The sequence below is a fragment of the Pelodiscus sinensis genome, chromosome 16, assembly GCF_052426305.1.
Source record: "Pelodiscus sinensis isolate ZL-2025 chromosome 16, ASM5242630v1, whole genome shotgun sequence".
Lineage (NCBI taxonomy): Eukaryota > Metazoa > Chordata > Testudines > Trionychidae > Pelodiscus > Pelodiscus sinensis.
In genome coordinates, this window is record NC_143067.1 from 17243388 (window position 1) to 17260653 (window position 17266).

The 17266-nt window shown below is 49.9% G+C and overlaps 1 protein-coding gene across 1 annotated transcript in view; it reads left to right on the top strand.

Annotated features, from left to right (window-relative positions):
- Positions 1-248: 248 nt before the first annotated feature.
- SLC22A4 (solute carrier family 22 member 4) overlaps positions 249-17266 on the top strand; it is an 83070-nt gene continuing 66052 nt past the window's right edge. The window contains exon 1 of the mRNA XM_075900352.2: positions 249-1271. Within this exon, the coding sequence (XP_075756467.2) occupies positions 879-1271 (393 nt within the window). The 5' untranslated portion in view covers positions 249-878. The remainder of the gene's footprint in view (positions 1272-17266) is intronic.

The following is a 17266-nucleotide window of genomic DNA, read 5'->3' on the forward strand; positions in this document are numbered from 1 at the left end:
AGAGGTGCCACTACGTCCTGCCTCCCACAGCATCTCAGGAGCACTTGTGTTGCCTTTGAAATGCAGCAGCTGGAAAACAGCATCAAACAAGTGCCCTGGGGGAAGAAGTACAGAGGCCCTAGGGACCCCTTACAAAAGTTGTACCCACCCCTGCCTTCTCCCATCCCAGTGATTTCCCCGTTCCTGTTCCCTCCTGCTCTTCCCCCCTCTGCCTGCCCTAGAGTGCTCCCCCCACCCTGTCTGTAGTTCCCCCCGTCTGCCCTAGAGTGCTCCCCCAATCCTGTCTGCAGCTCCCCCGTCTGCCCTAGAGTGCTCCCCCCAATACTGTTTGCAGATCCGGCCCGCCTGCCCAGAGCGCTGCCCCCTCCCTCCGCCGGCAGCTCCCCCTCTGCCTGCCCTATATAGGCCGCTTTTTATTTGTAATGAAAAAGGCGCAGAGGCTCAAGCCTCCTTCTTTACTTGCATCACCCCCAGAGGTGCCGGGCTGGGGACTTCCAGGCTTAGACCAGCACAGCTGCAGAGCACTGTTACGCAACGGCTCAAATTAAACACGGCTCAAATCACGCTTCCCCGCCCGTCCCCCACCCCTCGACCCCGTCTCTAGGGGTTTCCCCTCCAGCTCCCCTTGCGCGGCTTCTCCCCATCGCCATACGGACTCCGCGGCGCGCCCACGTGCCAGGGGGCGGGGAGGCGGCGATGGCAGCGGGCAGCGGGTTATCTAAGCCGAGGCGGTGCCCGAGCCTGGCGGCGCGGCAGAGGCGGAGCCGGCCGGGGAGACCCCACCTCCGCCGAGGTGACAGGCGAGTACACCGGCTCCGGAGGGCGCCGCGCCTCATGCCCAGGCGGTGCCGCCCCAGGAGCGGAACCTCGCGGCCGCCATGCGGGATTACGACGATCTGATCTCCTTCCTGGGCGAGTGGGGCCCCTTCCAGCGCCTCGTCTTCTTCCTGCTCAGCGCCAGCATCGTCCCCAATGGCTTCAACGGCATGTCCGCCGTCTTCCTGGCTGGCACCCCCGAGCACCGCTGCCGCCTGCCCCCCGGCGCCAACCTGAGCCGCGAGTGGCTCGACGCCAGCATCCCCCGCGAGGTGCAGGGCGGCCGGGAGGGGCCCAGCAGGTGCCGCCGCTACCGCCTGGCCGCGCTGGCCAATTTCTCCGCGCTGGGGCTGCAGCCCGGCAGGGACGTGGACCTGAGTCAGCTGGAGCAGGAGAAGTGCCTGGACGGCTGGGAGTACAGCCGGGAGCTCTACCTCTCCACCATCGTCACCGAGGTGCGCCCGGGCCGGGGGGCCCGCTGGGGAGGGGGCGCTCGGGGCCAGGTGGGGATGGGGTTGCTGGAGCGGGGGGCGCGGTGCCCATGTTGTGTAACTGCGCTCTCCTAAGGCAGCCAGTCCGCTCTCCAGCCCCGCCTCCCAGGTTTGCTTGGCGGTGGGTTTGCAAAACGGGTCTCCACATCCGTGCGGTGGCGGCTCGTCGCGCCCTGGACCTTCCGGGCTGTAGCTCAGCGGCGAGTTTAAAGTCTGCCGCGGGCGATCGCCTTCCCGCTTGCACGTCTCGGACACGTGCAGACGCTGGGTGTGTGCGGGACAGGGAGGGAGGGAGAGAGCGATCACTCCCCACACGCAGGAGAGGGACACTCTAGCGTGGCACGGGGAGCCTTTGCGTGCAAACTGCTGCCAGCTTCCTTCCCTCTCCCGGCACTGTGCTGATTTGTGGTCGGTAGTCAATGAGCGCCCTTTTTTCAAGGTTAAAAAAAAAAAAACCCAAGGCTTGGCTCCGTAGCCCCTTAGAGAGTAAAAAAAATAACAATGTAGTAACTTTAGCTTTCGTGGGTTTAGCCCGCTTCAAGTGAGTGGAGCAAGAAGCACAGAGAGGTACAGAAAGGCAGGGGCGGAGAGGCGCCACGCTAGGTGGGCGCCAATTTAATCCCACTCCGCTCCCCCTGTCATCCTTCGGCTCGCCTGCTTCTCCTCCGCCCACCGCTAGCCCCACTCTCTAACTCCGCGGCGGGTTAGTGCCTGCGAGGGCGCGGCCCAAACTGGAGCGGTGGGGAAAGACCCGGTACAAGCTCTCTCTTCCCTCCCACCGTCGGGCTCAGCCATGCTCCAGATTTGGGGCCCTGCCATGCAGCAGCAGAGGGTGCAAGTTTTGCTTTTGCCCCATGGCACAACACTCTCGCTATACCTCAGGTGCTGCAGGACTACTCCCTTTTTTGAGGGGGGGGGGAGTTACAGACTTAACAGGGCTACTTCCTGAGACTTTTAAATGAGTAGGTTTCCGAGTGACACTTTAATGCTTTTTATTTCGATTAAATACATCCTCAAGAGTTTCGTTCTACAACAGGAGGAGGGTGAGCGCTGTTGTGGAGCATGAATGCATTGCAATAGTTAAAGGTGTCAGTCAGGTGTTTATATCCTAAAAATGTTTTCTTCTTCCTCCCCAGGATTTTATATCTTTGTCCCAAATATTTGGAGCTAAATTTTGGCATTATCACATTTCAGTCTAGAGTAAAGCCAGTAATAATGGTTTTTGATTACCCCAAAACAATTTTGAAGGTCACATCAGGACTTGATTTGGAATAAAACGTTATAACAATCTTGAGGCCACAAGAAATTATTTCTTGGAACAGGCTATTCTGGAGGCATTTTTAAAAAAAATTATTCATTCCTATTGTTAGTCCAAAGTAAAACTATGTGAAATCCTTGTAACTGTCCTCTTCCCCTTTCTCCATCCCACTTTATTCTGGCAGTTCAGCAAATGTTCTGATTCCTTGATATTATTGGCTTGATGTTGTTCTGATATCCCTTCTCCTGCCTGTAACTTTAGTAGAAAAAACAGAAAATTCGGGTGAAATCTTGTTCCCACTGAGGCTGATGATGCTTTTGGTAATGGCTTCAGTCGGGCCAGGATTTCATTTCATTGTTCGTTAAACACAGTGGCTATGTCTACACTGCCCCTTTTTCGGAAGGGGCATGCTAATTTTGAAAGTGGGAATAGGGAAATCCGTGGGGGATTTAAATAAACATGTCCGCTGCTTTTTTCCAGCTTGGGGGAAAAGCCGGAAAAAAGCGTCTAGACTGGCCTGATCCTCCAGAATAAAGCCCTATTCCGGAGGATCTCTTATTCCTACTTTATACATTAAAGAAAACTTTTCCTTCAGAGACAGAGCGCATTTGTCCTGGCTGTCATTGTTCTATGCTGTTATTTAGCTCTAATTTACTCCTATATGTCTTGTAAGAGCCCAGAAAGCAGTGGCAATGTCTGTAATGCTGCTAGACAATATTGAACTTCCAGGCTATGTATACACTGGCAGCTTCTTGTGCAAGAACTGTTTTGCAGAAGAGTTCTTGCTCAAAGTCTTCCACAAGAGCACATCTACATTGACGTGCTTTTGCGCAAGAGTGCCCATGGCAGTGTGGATGCTCTCTTGCATTAGAAAGCTCTGATGACACTTTAGCCATAGGGGTTTCTTGCACAAGAAATTCATGTTGCCTGTCTACACTGCCCTCTTGTGCAAGAGGGCTTTTCCTCGTAGGGAGAGGAATAACTCTTCCGGAAGAAGCCCTGTTTGCCGATGCTGTACTGTAAATTTACTTGCGCAAGAACGTGCGTGCAGTGTAGACACCCAGCAAGTTTTTGTGCAAGAACTGCTGTTCTTGCGCAAGAAGCCATCAGTGTGGATGTAGCCCCATAGTTTAGCAAATTCTCCAGTTTGGCACTAGGGATGTAAAATCTTGTTTAATTGGTTAACCAGTCAAATGTGGAACTTAACTACCTTTAACCAATTAAGGGGGGAGGGCATCCTGTAACCCTTCCCCTACACCGAGAATGGGCTGGAGTGGCCTCCCTGCTGTAGACAGAGACTGCTCTGGCCTGGCAGGAGTAGCTCCTGCTTGCAAATCCCCCCATGGCCCACTGAACAGGGGCTGTCTGTTCTGGATGCCAGGAGCAGCTCCTGTCTGTGATGCACCCAGGCAACCGTGGACAGGGGCTGGTCCAGATGCTGGTCCAGTCCACAGTGAGCAGCCCCCTTGCCCATTGGAGGCACTACCTGGTTTGTAAGTGGGAAGGAGAAAACAAACCCCTCCTGTTAGCCAGTGGCTAGGGTAGGGAGTGGTCTGTGAGCCCTATTGCACCCAAGTCTTTAACTGCTAGGACAAAGTCCCTTCGCAGTGAGCAGCCAGGGAGGCTGATGGGTGCCCCAAGGTGGTGCAGAGAGAGCTCATTACACCCGAGTCTTCGACTTCTAGGACAAAGGACTCTTTGCAGTGGGCAGCCAGGGAGGCTGACGGGCGCCCCAAGAGTCTGCCCCGTGGAGGTGGCACAACTCAATGCTCAGCTGTTACTGCGTTTACCCCTGACCAGCTATGGTTCTTTTTTATTGTGTTTGGTTCTGTTACAGCAACAGGAGGAGTCAGGTTAAAGCTGAACAGTTACTATTTTATTGTTACAAGGCAAGCTTAGCTGTTAAATGCTACTGCTGTGTTACAGATGACACAGCCACTACAAAGACAGAAAATACAACAACAGTCACTTAAAGGTACCTTGGAACCCTTTTGGTTCCCTGAGCTCTTATTGAATGCGCACAGACACCTAGCAGGTATATTCTTACCCCTGTGATCCTTACTTCGGCGAAGGCAGCGTTTCTCTCAATTCCAATGGGAAGCAGACGAGACGAAGTCGTCCCTAAAGTCTCAGGGGTCCAAGACCACCTGACCAGCAGGTCTATGGGTGGATCCCCAATTAGAGTGGGGCACAGGGCCCCACTTTATACTCCTGTGGTCACGTAGTTGCTTCTCTTGTCATTAAAATGCCAATTAAGTTGGAACGTCTTTGTGATGCCCATTCCCACAGGGGGTCCAAAGCTTAATTTGCACCTGTGAGGTGGAGGTAACTAAATCATTAGTGCCAGACATTCTTTTTCCTCTTCCGGGACGGTGTGTAGACGTATCAATACTAGTACCAGCCAAGGGCAGCTCGAGGCCCCGATAGCCTTCTAGCCCAATTGCCTCTGTTATCTGGTTCCTGTCTAGCATCTAGGGCCATTGTTATTCCAGCACCTCTGGAGGCCCTGGAGCCTTTGAAGACAGAGTTTCGCTCTCAAGGATTCTCTCTTCCAAGGATGTTGGGGGAGGGGGTTCCTGTCTGGCTGCACCTTCGCAGATGTAGCCCCCAACTGAGAAGCAGGAAAAAAAAAAGCTCAAGTTCCAACCCCATGGGAGGGGGCAGATACTGATGTCCAGGGCTTATTTCCTGGCCTAGTGGATTTTGTGGGGCCCCCCAGACTGGGGTGAAGCCAAAAATAAAGGATTTTTCAGTGTGCAAGAGGGGTCTGTTGGGGAGCTGGCTGGGGGTTGAGGTGGGGTCTGAAAAGGAGTGAGGGAGAGTGCAGGAGCTGGTTGGAGGTGGGATCTGGGTGGGAGGTAGAGTTCAAGAATGGGCTGGGAGAGAGGATGCGGGGTCAGGAAGGGAGTGGGGGTGCAGGAGCAGGCTGGGGTGTGGGAGGGTGCAGAACTGGAATGAGGGTGCAGGAGTGGGGTGTGGAGAGGTTCTGGGGGTTGGAGGCACCTACCTGGTGCAGTTCGTGAGAGGGGCACAAGTGTCTTTGCCCAGCTCCAGGCAATGTCCTCCCCCCCCCCCCATTGGCTGGGATTCCCAACCATTGCAAGCAACAGGAAGTGGTGCCTGCAGGGAATGCTTCCCTGCAGTGCACAGAGCCACTTCCCCTGCCAGGCAGGGGAAGGATCTGGCTTGTGGCTTGCTTTGATTGACCCCTTAAGGCTCCATGCTCTCTTCCCCATGCAGAGGGGAGCCAATACTGGTGCCCCAGTCACGGTGCGCCCTGCATGGCTACAGTGCCAATGCTGGCTTCCCAGTGTGGAGGAGCCCTGAGCCTCGTGGGTCAAATCAAGGTTCCTCATCCCTGGTTTACAGCAATTTCCTGGAAGCCTTTGGTTGGATGGTCTTCTGAGTCTAGCTTACTCAGACTCAAAATCTTCAATCAGGCAGTATATTATGACAGAGCCGGCTTTAGGAAACGCGGGGCCCAATTCGAATAGTTTCGATAGGGCCCCGGCAACCGGAATGTTTTTGTTGACCCAAAAAAAAAACCCACACAAATTTTGGTTGAGCAAAAAACTCCCCCTCCTGCAGCACGCCCGGCACACTTCCAGGGTTAGGGCGTGGGGCCCGATTCGGGGGAATCTGGCGACTCGGCCTAAAGCTGGCCCTGTATGATGATACAGTACATTTAAAAATATTTCAGTTGTTAGAAACCGACAGGAGAGTATTTTTAAATTGGAATCACTCCTCCCTTTTGCCGCTTTAAAATGTCAGAAGAGAAACTGAGAGCTTTACTTTTTCTGTGTTTAGATTACCAATTACAAGAATTTGAAGTTTGTCTGTCTTGCCTTTGCTGGAGGAGATTTTGGATGTCTCTGTTGTGATTGTGTGTTCACTTGGCTTGCTCAGAAGGCTTCTTGTTAAATATGTGGCAAAAACTCTTCATAATGTCCCTTCGGGCAGGTCTACACTATGTGGGAAGGTCAGCTTAAGGTACACAATTCCAGCTACATAAGGTACGTCAACTCCAGCTACGTTATTTAAGTCGGACTACGGCACCATCCTCACTGCAGGTGTTTGACGGGAGAAACCTTCTGTCAACATCCCTTACTACTTGTGACAGCAATGGGTACCGGCATCAATGGGGATGCTCTTGGCATCCCCACTAAATCACCTCTCCCCACCCCCTGGCCGGTCAATGAGGTGTCTTGTTTTTTGCTTCTCACTTGTGTGTGGCTCCCAACTGATTTTTTTTTTTCTCTGTGTAAGTGGCCTCTGACCCAAAAAAGGTTCTGCTGTAAGCCAACGCTAAATAAGTATGTTTCTTTAAAACCTTCCAGTATCAATGTAGATGTGCCCTGAAGTCACTGATGTTAAATAGATGTTAACAGAAAAAACAGATGAGCTGTAGTGTTATAATAACACCCAGAAGACCCAAACAGATTAGGCTCCCACTTGGATTGGCATGAGTGAACGGGCTGACTAAAATCCCTTTTTGGGTTAAATGCTTAGCTTGCAATCTCTTGATTTGTAGGATGTTGTAATTTCATTATCTGGGCCAAGACCCTCAGGTATTTAAGTATCTAGCTCCTATTGAAATCAATGGGAATTACACACTTAAATTACACCTTTATAAAGGGAATTACACCTTGAGGAGCTGGATCCCAATTGTGATAATCATTCAGGCTAGATGTGACCTGTATATCTAGTTAATGAGCTGTTTTTAAAGCAAGAAATGGTTTTATTTGCCGGGGGAGAGAAGAAAAGGATGCAAGACTAACTCTTTTCCATTGCAGGTCTCCTCAGAAAGGGCCTTTTCCATCTTGGTAGACCTTCAACCTGACTTAAGTCAATCATTAATTCCCATTCTCAAGTACAGTGTGAGTGTGTGAAGTTATCTTAAACATTGTTTGTTAATATAAAACCTTAGTCCCTGGATGAGCCGAAGAGGCTGGTTGAACTGGGTGTGGGTACCAATAAATGGATGGGCAGGGATGGTGTCTGTAGACTTAGTTTGCCACAATTTGGGAATGGACAGTGAGGTATGGATCACTTCACTTGATGGATCACCTGTTCTGTAATTCCCAATGTGCTACCTAGCATTGGCCAATGTCAGAAAACAAGATATTGGGTTAGATCAGGTGGCCAATAATTTTTGACTGGAGGCCACTCCAGAATTTTTTGAAGTGGCCCTGGGCCGCCCCTGAAGGGGTGGGGCCTCAAATGGAAGGGGTGGGGCCAGGACACTTCCATGCTTCCCTGCCCACAGATCTTGATTGGTCTGTGGGTGGGGGAGCGTGTGAAATCTTTGCCCCCGCGTCCCGCAGAGAAACGCCAGCTGTTTTGAACAGCTGGTAGTTCCCTCTAGATGCCTGGTGGGAGGAGACTTTGCATGCTCCCCCACCCCTACCCTCAGATTAATCAGGGCCTGGGGGTGGGGGGGAGAAGCACACAAAGTCTGTCCCCACCCTGTGAGTGAGTGCCATGATTAGAGTCTCCTGCCAGCTGAACAGCAGCTGGCAGTTGAAGACTTCGTGCTCCCCCTGACCCCAGGCCAATCAGGGCTTGGGGGTGAGGGGAGCGCTCAAAGTCTCCTCCCACCCTGCCCCTGTCTTGCAAGGAGCACGCGGCACTTCTAAGCGCTGTGCACTCCTTGCAGGGCAGGGGCAGAGTGGGATGAGACTTTGCATACTTCCTCCCCACCCACAGGCCCTGCTTGGCCTGGGCATGGGGGAGCTCAAAGTCTCTTGCTCCCTTCTCTCTGCCACATCATGGCAGGGGAGTGGCAGGACCTCTGCAAGCCAGATCAACCCACTTGGCAGATGGGATCCAGCTCACGGAAGCCCTTTTGCCCACCCCTGGGCTAGATGGATCTTTGGAGCTACCCAGTATAGCCATTTGGCTAGCTACCTTGTCCTGCATCAAGGATTAGTACCCCATAAATCTATCATCTGTCACTCTGTAATGAAAACCTTTTTCCAAGTGGAGAACACTCACAAGTGTTTGTGGTCACTTGTTTTACCCTTCCTGCAAGTATCGTGCAGTATGGTTTGCCAGGAAAATGACTTGAAGAACTAGCAGTGCTGCAGCAATCTTCCTCTTACTGAGGACAGAAGAAGTAGAACGGTAATGAGAGCTAGATTCCTTGCAGTTCCAGGCAGCCATTGACTTCCCTCAGCTTGTTACAGATTTCAATGTGCATGTCAGCACTGTGTTAAGAAGAAAACTGGGAAATACAGTGACAAGAAACCTGGCATCAAAGCTTTCTCAGTTCTCTCAGCTTCGTTACCAAAAAAGGTTTTTTATTATCTTGTGGGAGTGGGACTAGTGCCACATAGGCATTTATTTGAGTGTTCCAGGTGTTGAGACAATGGTAAAGGATAATTGTTCTCTCTAACACTGAACGGCTGTGTCTACACTGGCATGAATTTCTGGAAATGCTTAAAACGGAATACTATTCTGTTTTCAGTTTTTTCGGAAAAGGAGCGTCTACACTGGCAGGCTGCTTTTCCGGAAAAGCCCTTTTTCCGGAAAAGCATCTGTGGCCAATGTAGACGCGCTTTTCCGGAAAAGAGCCCCGATTGCCATTTTCGCGATCGGGGCTTTTTTCCGGAAAAGACTACTGGGCTATCTACACTGGCCCTTTTCCGGAACAGTGTTCCGGAATAAGGACTTATGCCCGAGCGGGAGCAGAATAGTTTTTCCAGAATAGCGGCTGATTTTGTACAGTAGAGCATCGTTGCTTTTCCGGAAATTCAAGGGCCAGTGTAGACAGCTCGCAGCCTATTCTGGAAAAGTGGCTGATTTTCCGGAATAAGTGGCCCAGTGTAGACACAGCCAACAAGTATAAGAAAACATCCCCCCCGCCACCCTGGCAAAGCTACTTTACCAGCCTCTTGGCTTTTCTCAGCCTCTTTCTGAATGGCTTCCTGTTACCAAGTTAAAGAAATAATGCACATCTTCAAACCAGTCAGTGGTGGTGGTAATGTTGGAGTCTTGCTGCTTCAAAACGTGATTGACTTCAGTATTAGTGATGTTCCTTTCTGCGAATTGAAGAGATGGAGAGTTACACTTGATAATTTGCATCATTATGTCACTATTACACAGAACCCCACCCCTACCTCCAAGCAGTGTTCCCTGTAAGCTGAGTTCTTGGGTGGCCTCCCAGGAGAGATTCAAATGCTGCCCAGCTAATTAGCAGAGTACCCACAGTCAGCAGTCTGCATTTCTAGTGGTGGAGCACATCTTTGCATGGCTTGGTGCACGTAACAATTTATTCTGCACATGGATGGAAAAAAGTTATGGAAACAAGGGCCCCAACCCTTAGGATTTACAGTGTAAGAATTGTCCAATTAATACTACTCTTACACTTGCTTTGACAAATCAGAGTAGAGTGAGTGCAAGAAAGATTTTACATGTTTTCCCTACAAGCTGTTTGGAAAGAGTTCAGTTTATTTGTGGGAGCCTGTTTGTTCCCACACAAGCAGCCTTTAAATATTGAAAAGCTTCAGACATCCTTTTGCCATGCAGTTTGAGCCCATGACAAATTCCAAATCTGCTATGGGACATGAAACTACACTGTTAATTTACCAGTAGGGATGCTGCAGGATGCTGCAGTACTATCCTTAAACTAAGAAGTTGCCAGATGACAGTAGTACCATAGGGACTGAATGCAGAATGGTGATTCAGATTATATAGTCGTGTAGCAATTTAGGGGTAAATGAGGAGGGGCTGCTACTGGGATGGCCTGTGAACAAGTAGAGAGGGAGTGGAATACGATAAGTGTTCTGTGCGCGCTCTCTCTCTCATATATATATATATATATATATATATATATGTATGAATCGTACAGTAACAATCAATTCCATTAATGTAATGAGATACACAACATTAGTTCAGATAAATGGAGCTGCTGTTAGGCAATGAAATCTAAGCTCCTGTACATTAAGAAGAGAAAACCCTTAAAAAAACAACAAATACTCTAGTAGCACTTGAAAGACTAACAAAACATGTTGATGGTATCATGAGCTTTCATGGGCACAACCTACTTTTTCATATAATTGGAGTGTTGGAAGTCCAGATCCAAGAATAAATAAGGGAAGGAGTGGGGTTGGGAGAGGGGAAAAAATTGAAGGGAGGAAGAAAAAAAGACACAGATAAGTTTCAGAGGTACAGACTCACTGGGCTATAACAGGAAAAACTTAAACAACAATTAGTCTAGTAGCATCTGAAAGACTAAATAGTTAAGAGGCTGATAAGAACCATTAGTTAGCAATTGGAAAAGATGACCAACACCAGTTTCTACCCAGACATCAAGAACCATTAGCACCTTCGTTGGTTGGTTGATAATGTGGGAGCCATCCAATATCATGATTCAGACCATTAGTATAAGAATTAAACTTGTGAATGAAGTTAAACTCCAATCCTTCTCTGTGTATTTGGCTTGTGGAATTGGTCTGAAACAAAACAGCTACTTGGAGATCCATTAATGAGTGTCTATGAAGATTATAGTGTTCTCCAACAGGTTTGTGTATGTTGCCTTTTTGGATATCTGAATTGTGTCCATTAATTCTTTCCTGTAGAGACTGTCCAGTTTGGCCGATATGCATTGCTGGCATTTGATGGCATAGATCGCAGTAGTGGATGTGCAGTTAAATGAGCCTCTGATTTGGTGGCTGATGTGGTTGGGTCCAGCGATGAAAATGCTTGTGTAGATGTGTGGGCAGAGTTGGCACCGGTGGGTTCCTGTATGCTTATGATGTAGCTGTGTTGCGTGGTTACCGGAAAGAATTTGTTTCAGGTTAGGGGATTGTCTGTAAGCGAGAATTGGCCTTTCCCCCCCAAAGCCTCTGAGACTGAGGGGTCATTTTCCAAGATAGGTTGTAGATTTTTGAAAATGCATTAGAGGGGTTTAAGTTGTGCACTGTAGGTGGAATTCTGTTTTCTCTTTTGGGCCTGTCTTGAAAGAGTTTGTGTCTGGGTACTTTCTTGGCTCTGTCAATGTTTTTTTTCACTGCTCCATGTCGGGATTTCAGTTTTAAGAATGCTCTCTATAGATCCTATAGGTTTTTTTGTCTGCCGGATTGGAGCATATCTGGTTGTGTTGGATGTAAGCAAGGGCTAAACTACTGCTTGCAATCAGCCAGCAGCCCTGGGGGTGGCTATGTTCACTCAAACTGTTTAGCCTTGCAAGATAAGTAACTGTTATGTAAATATAGCTCCTGCTGGGATGGAGAAGGAATCCGGGGTGTGGTTATGTAAATCCATTTCAGCCAGGGCTGATGGAGGATTGGTTGTTAGAATGGAATGTGATGTACTGTAACTAATTTGGGGTGTTGTGGGGTTACAAATCATGCTACCCCTAAATGTGGGAACTGTAAAATGACACCAGTGGTGGCAGGAGAGACACCATCAGGCTACGTCTACACTGGCACCCTTTTCCAGAAATGCTTAAAATGGAACAGTTTTCCGTTATAAGTATTTCCGGAAAAAGCATGTCTACATTGGCAGGATGCTTTTCCGGAAAAGCGCTTTTTCTGGAAAAGCATCCGTGGCCAGTGAAGACGCGCTTTTCCGCAAAAAAGCCCTGATCGTCATTTTTGCGATCGGGGCTTTTTTGCGGAAAAGTCTACTGTGCTGTCTACACTGGCCCTTTTCCGGAACAGTTTTTCCGGAAAAGGACTTTTGCCCGAATGGGAGCAGCATAGTTTTTTCCAGGAAAAAACACTGATAATTTTACAGTAGATCGTCAGTGCTTTTCTGGAAATTCAAGGGGCCAATGTAGACAGCTGGCAAGTTATTCCGGAAAAGCAGCCGCTTTTCCGGAATAAGTGGCCCAGTGTAGACACAGCCTCATTGTAAGAGGTCTCAGATGAACAAGCCTCCTCCTTCCAGAGTTGGGGGGAAAAGGGCTTGAGCCAGCCTGCTTCATGCCTGCCAAGTATGAGCTGTAAGATTGGTTCAACCTGCCTTTTCCACCCTTGTTTTAAGGATAGACCTAAAGCAGACTCCATCAAGAGTCTTTTGGTTAGTTCAATGGAAGCTGGATTCTTTTGCCAGCCTAGGTGGTGGCTAAAGAGTTGAAATCACTAAGAGCTGAAGTCACTGGTTTGGCCTGGAGCCAGACCCATTACAGCTAGCAAGATTGCTGGCAGGAACGACCGGCGGGTGGCTGGTAGGAGTGACGGTAGGAGCGGCTGGCGGGAATGGCTGGTAGAAGTGACTGGTAGACGTGGTAGCAGGCAGTACAGGCAGACCACAGGAGCAGCACAAAGGTGGCATGGCCTCAGACTCAATGAGTGGAGTCATCAGGATGATGTGTCAGGGTCTGCACTGACTGGACAAAGCTGTTAGTAGGGCGTTTGAAGTGGGGTATGGAGAAAGTTTGGGTAAATGAATGGAACCCTTACGTTGTTGGACTAGTGAGCCTGAGGGGCAAAGGACATTGCAAAATCCATTTGAGCTGGGATGGTTACTCATGTGGGGGGTAGGAACTATCTGTGGTATTTTCCCAAGCTAATGCCATGTAACTTCTCTCTATCTTTCATTAAAAGTTTCTTTTCTACACTTAGACTCTGTGCTTGCAAGTGGGGAAGCATCGCCTCTCAGGGGTGTATGAATTTCCCAGGCTACTGGATGGGGGCTTGAGCCTGTTGTGTGTGAGATGGATGAAAAGGGACCTCTAGATATTGAAACCAGCCCTGGCTGCTGCTGGCACTACCTGGCAGAAGGGTTACACTTAGGACTTGGCTGTATACAGTAGATTGAGACGTGTATAGGAGGGAAGCTAGAGGCAAGAAGGTAAGTGTAGCGATTGGTGGACAAATTTCCACCACCATATACTGGAAACCCATCGTTTAATTGTACTGTAGTGTCAAGGAAGTGGATTTCTTGGGTGGATTGATCCAGGCTGTGGTTAAGACCAGGTAACACTTAAGTTAATTGAAGGCCCTTTGTAATTTCATTATCTAATATGGATGCTATTAAACTGTTTGACATTGTTATAAGGTTTTTTTATGAAAAGGCTCATTAAATCCTAGTATATAAGTCATAACTAAAATCTTAACTTTCTTTCCCTTGCTAAATGCTCCTGGAAAAGAACATCCCACAGATTTCCTGAAACTGATCAAAACTTTGAGTGAGAGCAGATTTCACATGAGATTGTCTGTCTGCTTATCATTCACATTCTTGTGGTGCATGTCGACAGCTCTGTTCTGCCTGTGTACATGGTCAGTGTTCAGTTGCTTGGCCCTATCACTGTCATTCTCACAACTGTTTCTCTTTCTGCCTGCTGGCTGTCTCTTCACACACCTATCCCTTTTCAGACAGTCCCTTAGCCATTGCATTCCTAATCAGGGAATTCCTCACACCGCATGGCTTAGCTTCTGATCTGGCCTTCTCAGTTAGCCTGGGCCATTGCCTTGGGTGGTGGTTTCTTTATTGTTTTCAGCTCTCTACATAAAAGGGACTAACTACTCCTTTTGAACTTGAAAGGATGCTTAGGAAGCAGTTTGCAGGCCTCTCTGTTCTAGAGATCAAACACTCACTTGATGGCAGCTCTTAACACCTTCCAGCAAAACAACATTCCCTTCTCAGCTCTGCCCATCTCCCAGACAGAAATAATTTAACACATTAATATTTAAACAAGCTTAATTATTGCCAAATCAGTTTTACTCCCATCTAAATCTACAGGCAGTCCCCGAGTTACGTGGATCCGACTTATGTCGGATCCGCAGTTACGAACGGGGCCCTCCCTCTCCCTGGTCTCCAGCAGACCAGGGAGAGGAAGCAAAGCGGCGGAACACGCGGGCAGCCCAGACGCGTCTGGGCTGTCTGCTGCCTGCGTGCTCCGCGGCTTTGCTCTGCTTTGCTCCCCATCCCCCTGGTCTGCAGACCAGCTTCCAGAGTCCCTCAGTGCCAGCTTCCAGAGTCCCTCAGTGCCAGCTTCCAGAGTCCCTCAGTGCCAGCCCTAACCCTCCACTACTCCCCAGCACCAGCCACTGACCCCAGAGTTGGCTGCACCCAGCCCCCTTCGTGCCAGCCTCCTGCCCTCAGAGCCCCAGAGTGCCACCCCATTTCCAGAGCCCAGCTGCACTGAACCCTCCAGAACCTCCCCCCAGTGCCAGCCCCCAATATTAGCCCTGTCCCCAAAGCACCCTAGTGCCAGCCCTGCCTCCATAGCATCCCCCACTGTTAGCCCAATCCCCCTTCCCCAGAAACTCCCAACACTTGCCCCACCCCCAGAACTCCCAGTGTCACCTCTCACCTAGCCCTGCACTGCCTCACAACCACCAGGTGAGTGCTGTTGCCCGGGTTGCGGATATTCTAGGGCTGCTGTGCTGGGCTCCACAAACCCCCCCTGCTATGCAGCAAAGTGCTCTTCTGCCGCCAAGAAGAGACCCCACCTCTGCTCTACCAGGCCTGGTGACCGCCTAACCCCCAACTTACGCACGGGATCGGCGGTGGACGGGTGGACGTTTCTGGCGGCTCTAGAGTTCCTCCCCAGGCCAGAACTCTAATGGGCGCCTAGAGGTGCAGGGTTGCTCGGCCCATGTGTGTCATGGACTTGTGGCACTCACCCGACTGCTGGCTGGTACTAGCCCCCCCGACACCTGCTGGTTTGATCAGGGAACCCAGCTTCACCCTCTTCCCCCCCCCCCCCCAACTTCGACCACTACTGGTCATTGCGATGCCCTGAGATATTGGGAAGCGGCCAGACACATGATCCAAGCTGGAGCCAGCAGGGGAGACCCTGTGGGGGAAGCTGGGCCCCGCCAGAGGGGCAGAAATTGCGGACACGCAGTGCAGCTCCCCCGGACCTCTAACCTGATCCTCCTCGGTATCAATAAAGGCCAGGATGCTCATGGCCGCAAAGGCTCCACTCCCTAGTCCCAAACACGCTGCCCACAATGGAAAGGATATGTGGTAGCCGCTCGCCACGCAGCCCTGCTGGCCAGGCCACGTGGCTGCCACCAGAGCTAGAACCGCACACTGGGACAAGTCTGCAGTGCCACTTGCCGTGGGAGGAGAACTTTTAGTGCACACACAGGTGTGCACCAGTGGGTGGCGCTCATTAGCAGCTGTGGGTGTGGCCTAGCAGAGTGCCATGGCCTGGCAGGCAAGGGTTGGCGTCCAGCCCACCAGTACGCGGACCAACGGCTGGGAACCCACGAGCCGTATCTAGCCCACCCCTGAACTTAGGTCTGGTGTTGCAATGTGACTGCTCAGACCTGGGCTAGGTTAATCCAAGTGCTCAGACCTGGGTGCCAATCACCCCAGTTAACTCTACAGTAAAGACATTCCTAGAGCAAACCACCACTTTGAACTGATTCTGTGAACAAATAGGAAGTCAGTGTATGTTTTGGAAAGCTGATATAACAGGAGTATCCTGTAAAACACTTTCATTCTCAGCCTGTCCTGAGGGGAGCACTGTTTCTTTGAAATTAGTTAGCACCTTGCTTTTTACATTGACCTCACTGTCCATGTACATAATTCCCAGCTGTGCATTATTGAAATGGGAACTTTTGCTCAGCATAATACAATTTCATCAGTCTAATTGTAGCAGTGGCCAGAGTTGAAAATCTTCCGAATAAATAGCAGACTATACAAAGCACTACAGTTCTAATGTACCTGCAGAGATTACTTGCTCAGCTGATTTGATTTTTTTTTTTTTTTTTTTTTCCCCCCTGAATGATGCTTTTAAAATAGATTTCATGAGATCTTCCCAATGCTGGTAGTGGCAGTACAGTGAAGAGTACAATATTTAATGTCTTTGCCATTAGGTGAGGATAATCTCACTAGTACGTTTGGTGTAGTACACGTTAAATGTATTAACTGCAGACTTTCTACAGGCATGAGAACCAGTGGCTATTTTTGAGTTTCATTTGAGCTGCCTGCTGTTGATCTCCATTCTTATTCTTTGATATGATAGCTGCGTTCTTGAGATGTATAGGCTCGTCCTTTTAAACAGCTGTTACTTTAGTATGATCTGGATGGATTTTCAAGACATTTGTACAGGTTGGATCTGCCTGGTCCGGCACCCTTGGGAACTGACTGGTCCCAAATGTAGGGATTTGCAGGACCCGGGGAGATCCCTCCCCACAAGGCTTGTGCTGAATGTTGCCCCCTGGCTAGGGCTCCAGTCCAGCCTTGCTGCTGCCTTTCTGGTCATGGCTCCCCAGGCTAGGGCTCCCTGGCCATCACCACTGGGGCCAGAGTTCCACAGCCACTGCTGGCCTCCCGATACTGCCCAGCCACTGGAGCCAAAACTCTCTGTTGTGCCACCAGCCTCTTTAACTTCCCAACGGGGCAGCTCCCGTTGGAGTTGCGGCTCCCCCACCCCCGCCCTGGTCACACTCCTGCCCTGCGGCTAGACCTCCCTATACCTGTGCTCTGTGGTCCAGGCATGTCTGTGGTCCTGCCAGACCAGAGAGTCCTGGTTAAGGGAGGTAGTGTAGTTTCCTGCTAAGTTTCATGGTCTTTGCACTATGAGATGTGAGGCTAAGCCCTGTAGCACCCTGGAACACTGAAGAAAGTTCATCAGTAATTTCTGATAGAGCACCAGAATAAAGGGTTCAGAGGGGTAGCCGAGTTAGTCTGTAACTGGAAAAACTTAAACAATGAATAGTCTAGCAGTGTTTCCAGAATAAAGGATATGTGGGAAAGCTGGTTGGATAATCTCCTAAAAGGGCACTGTCACTTTTAG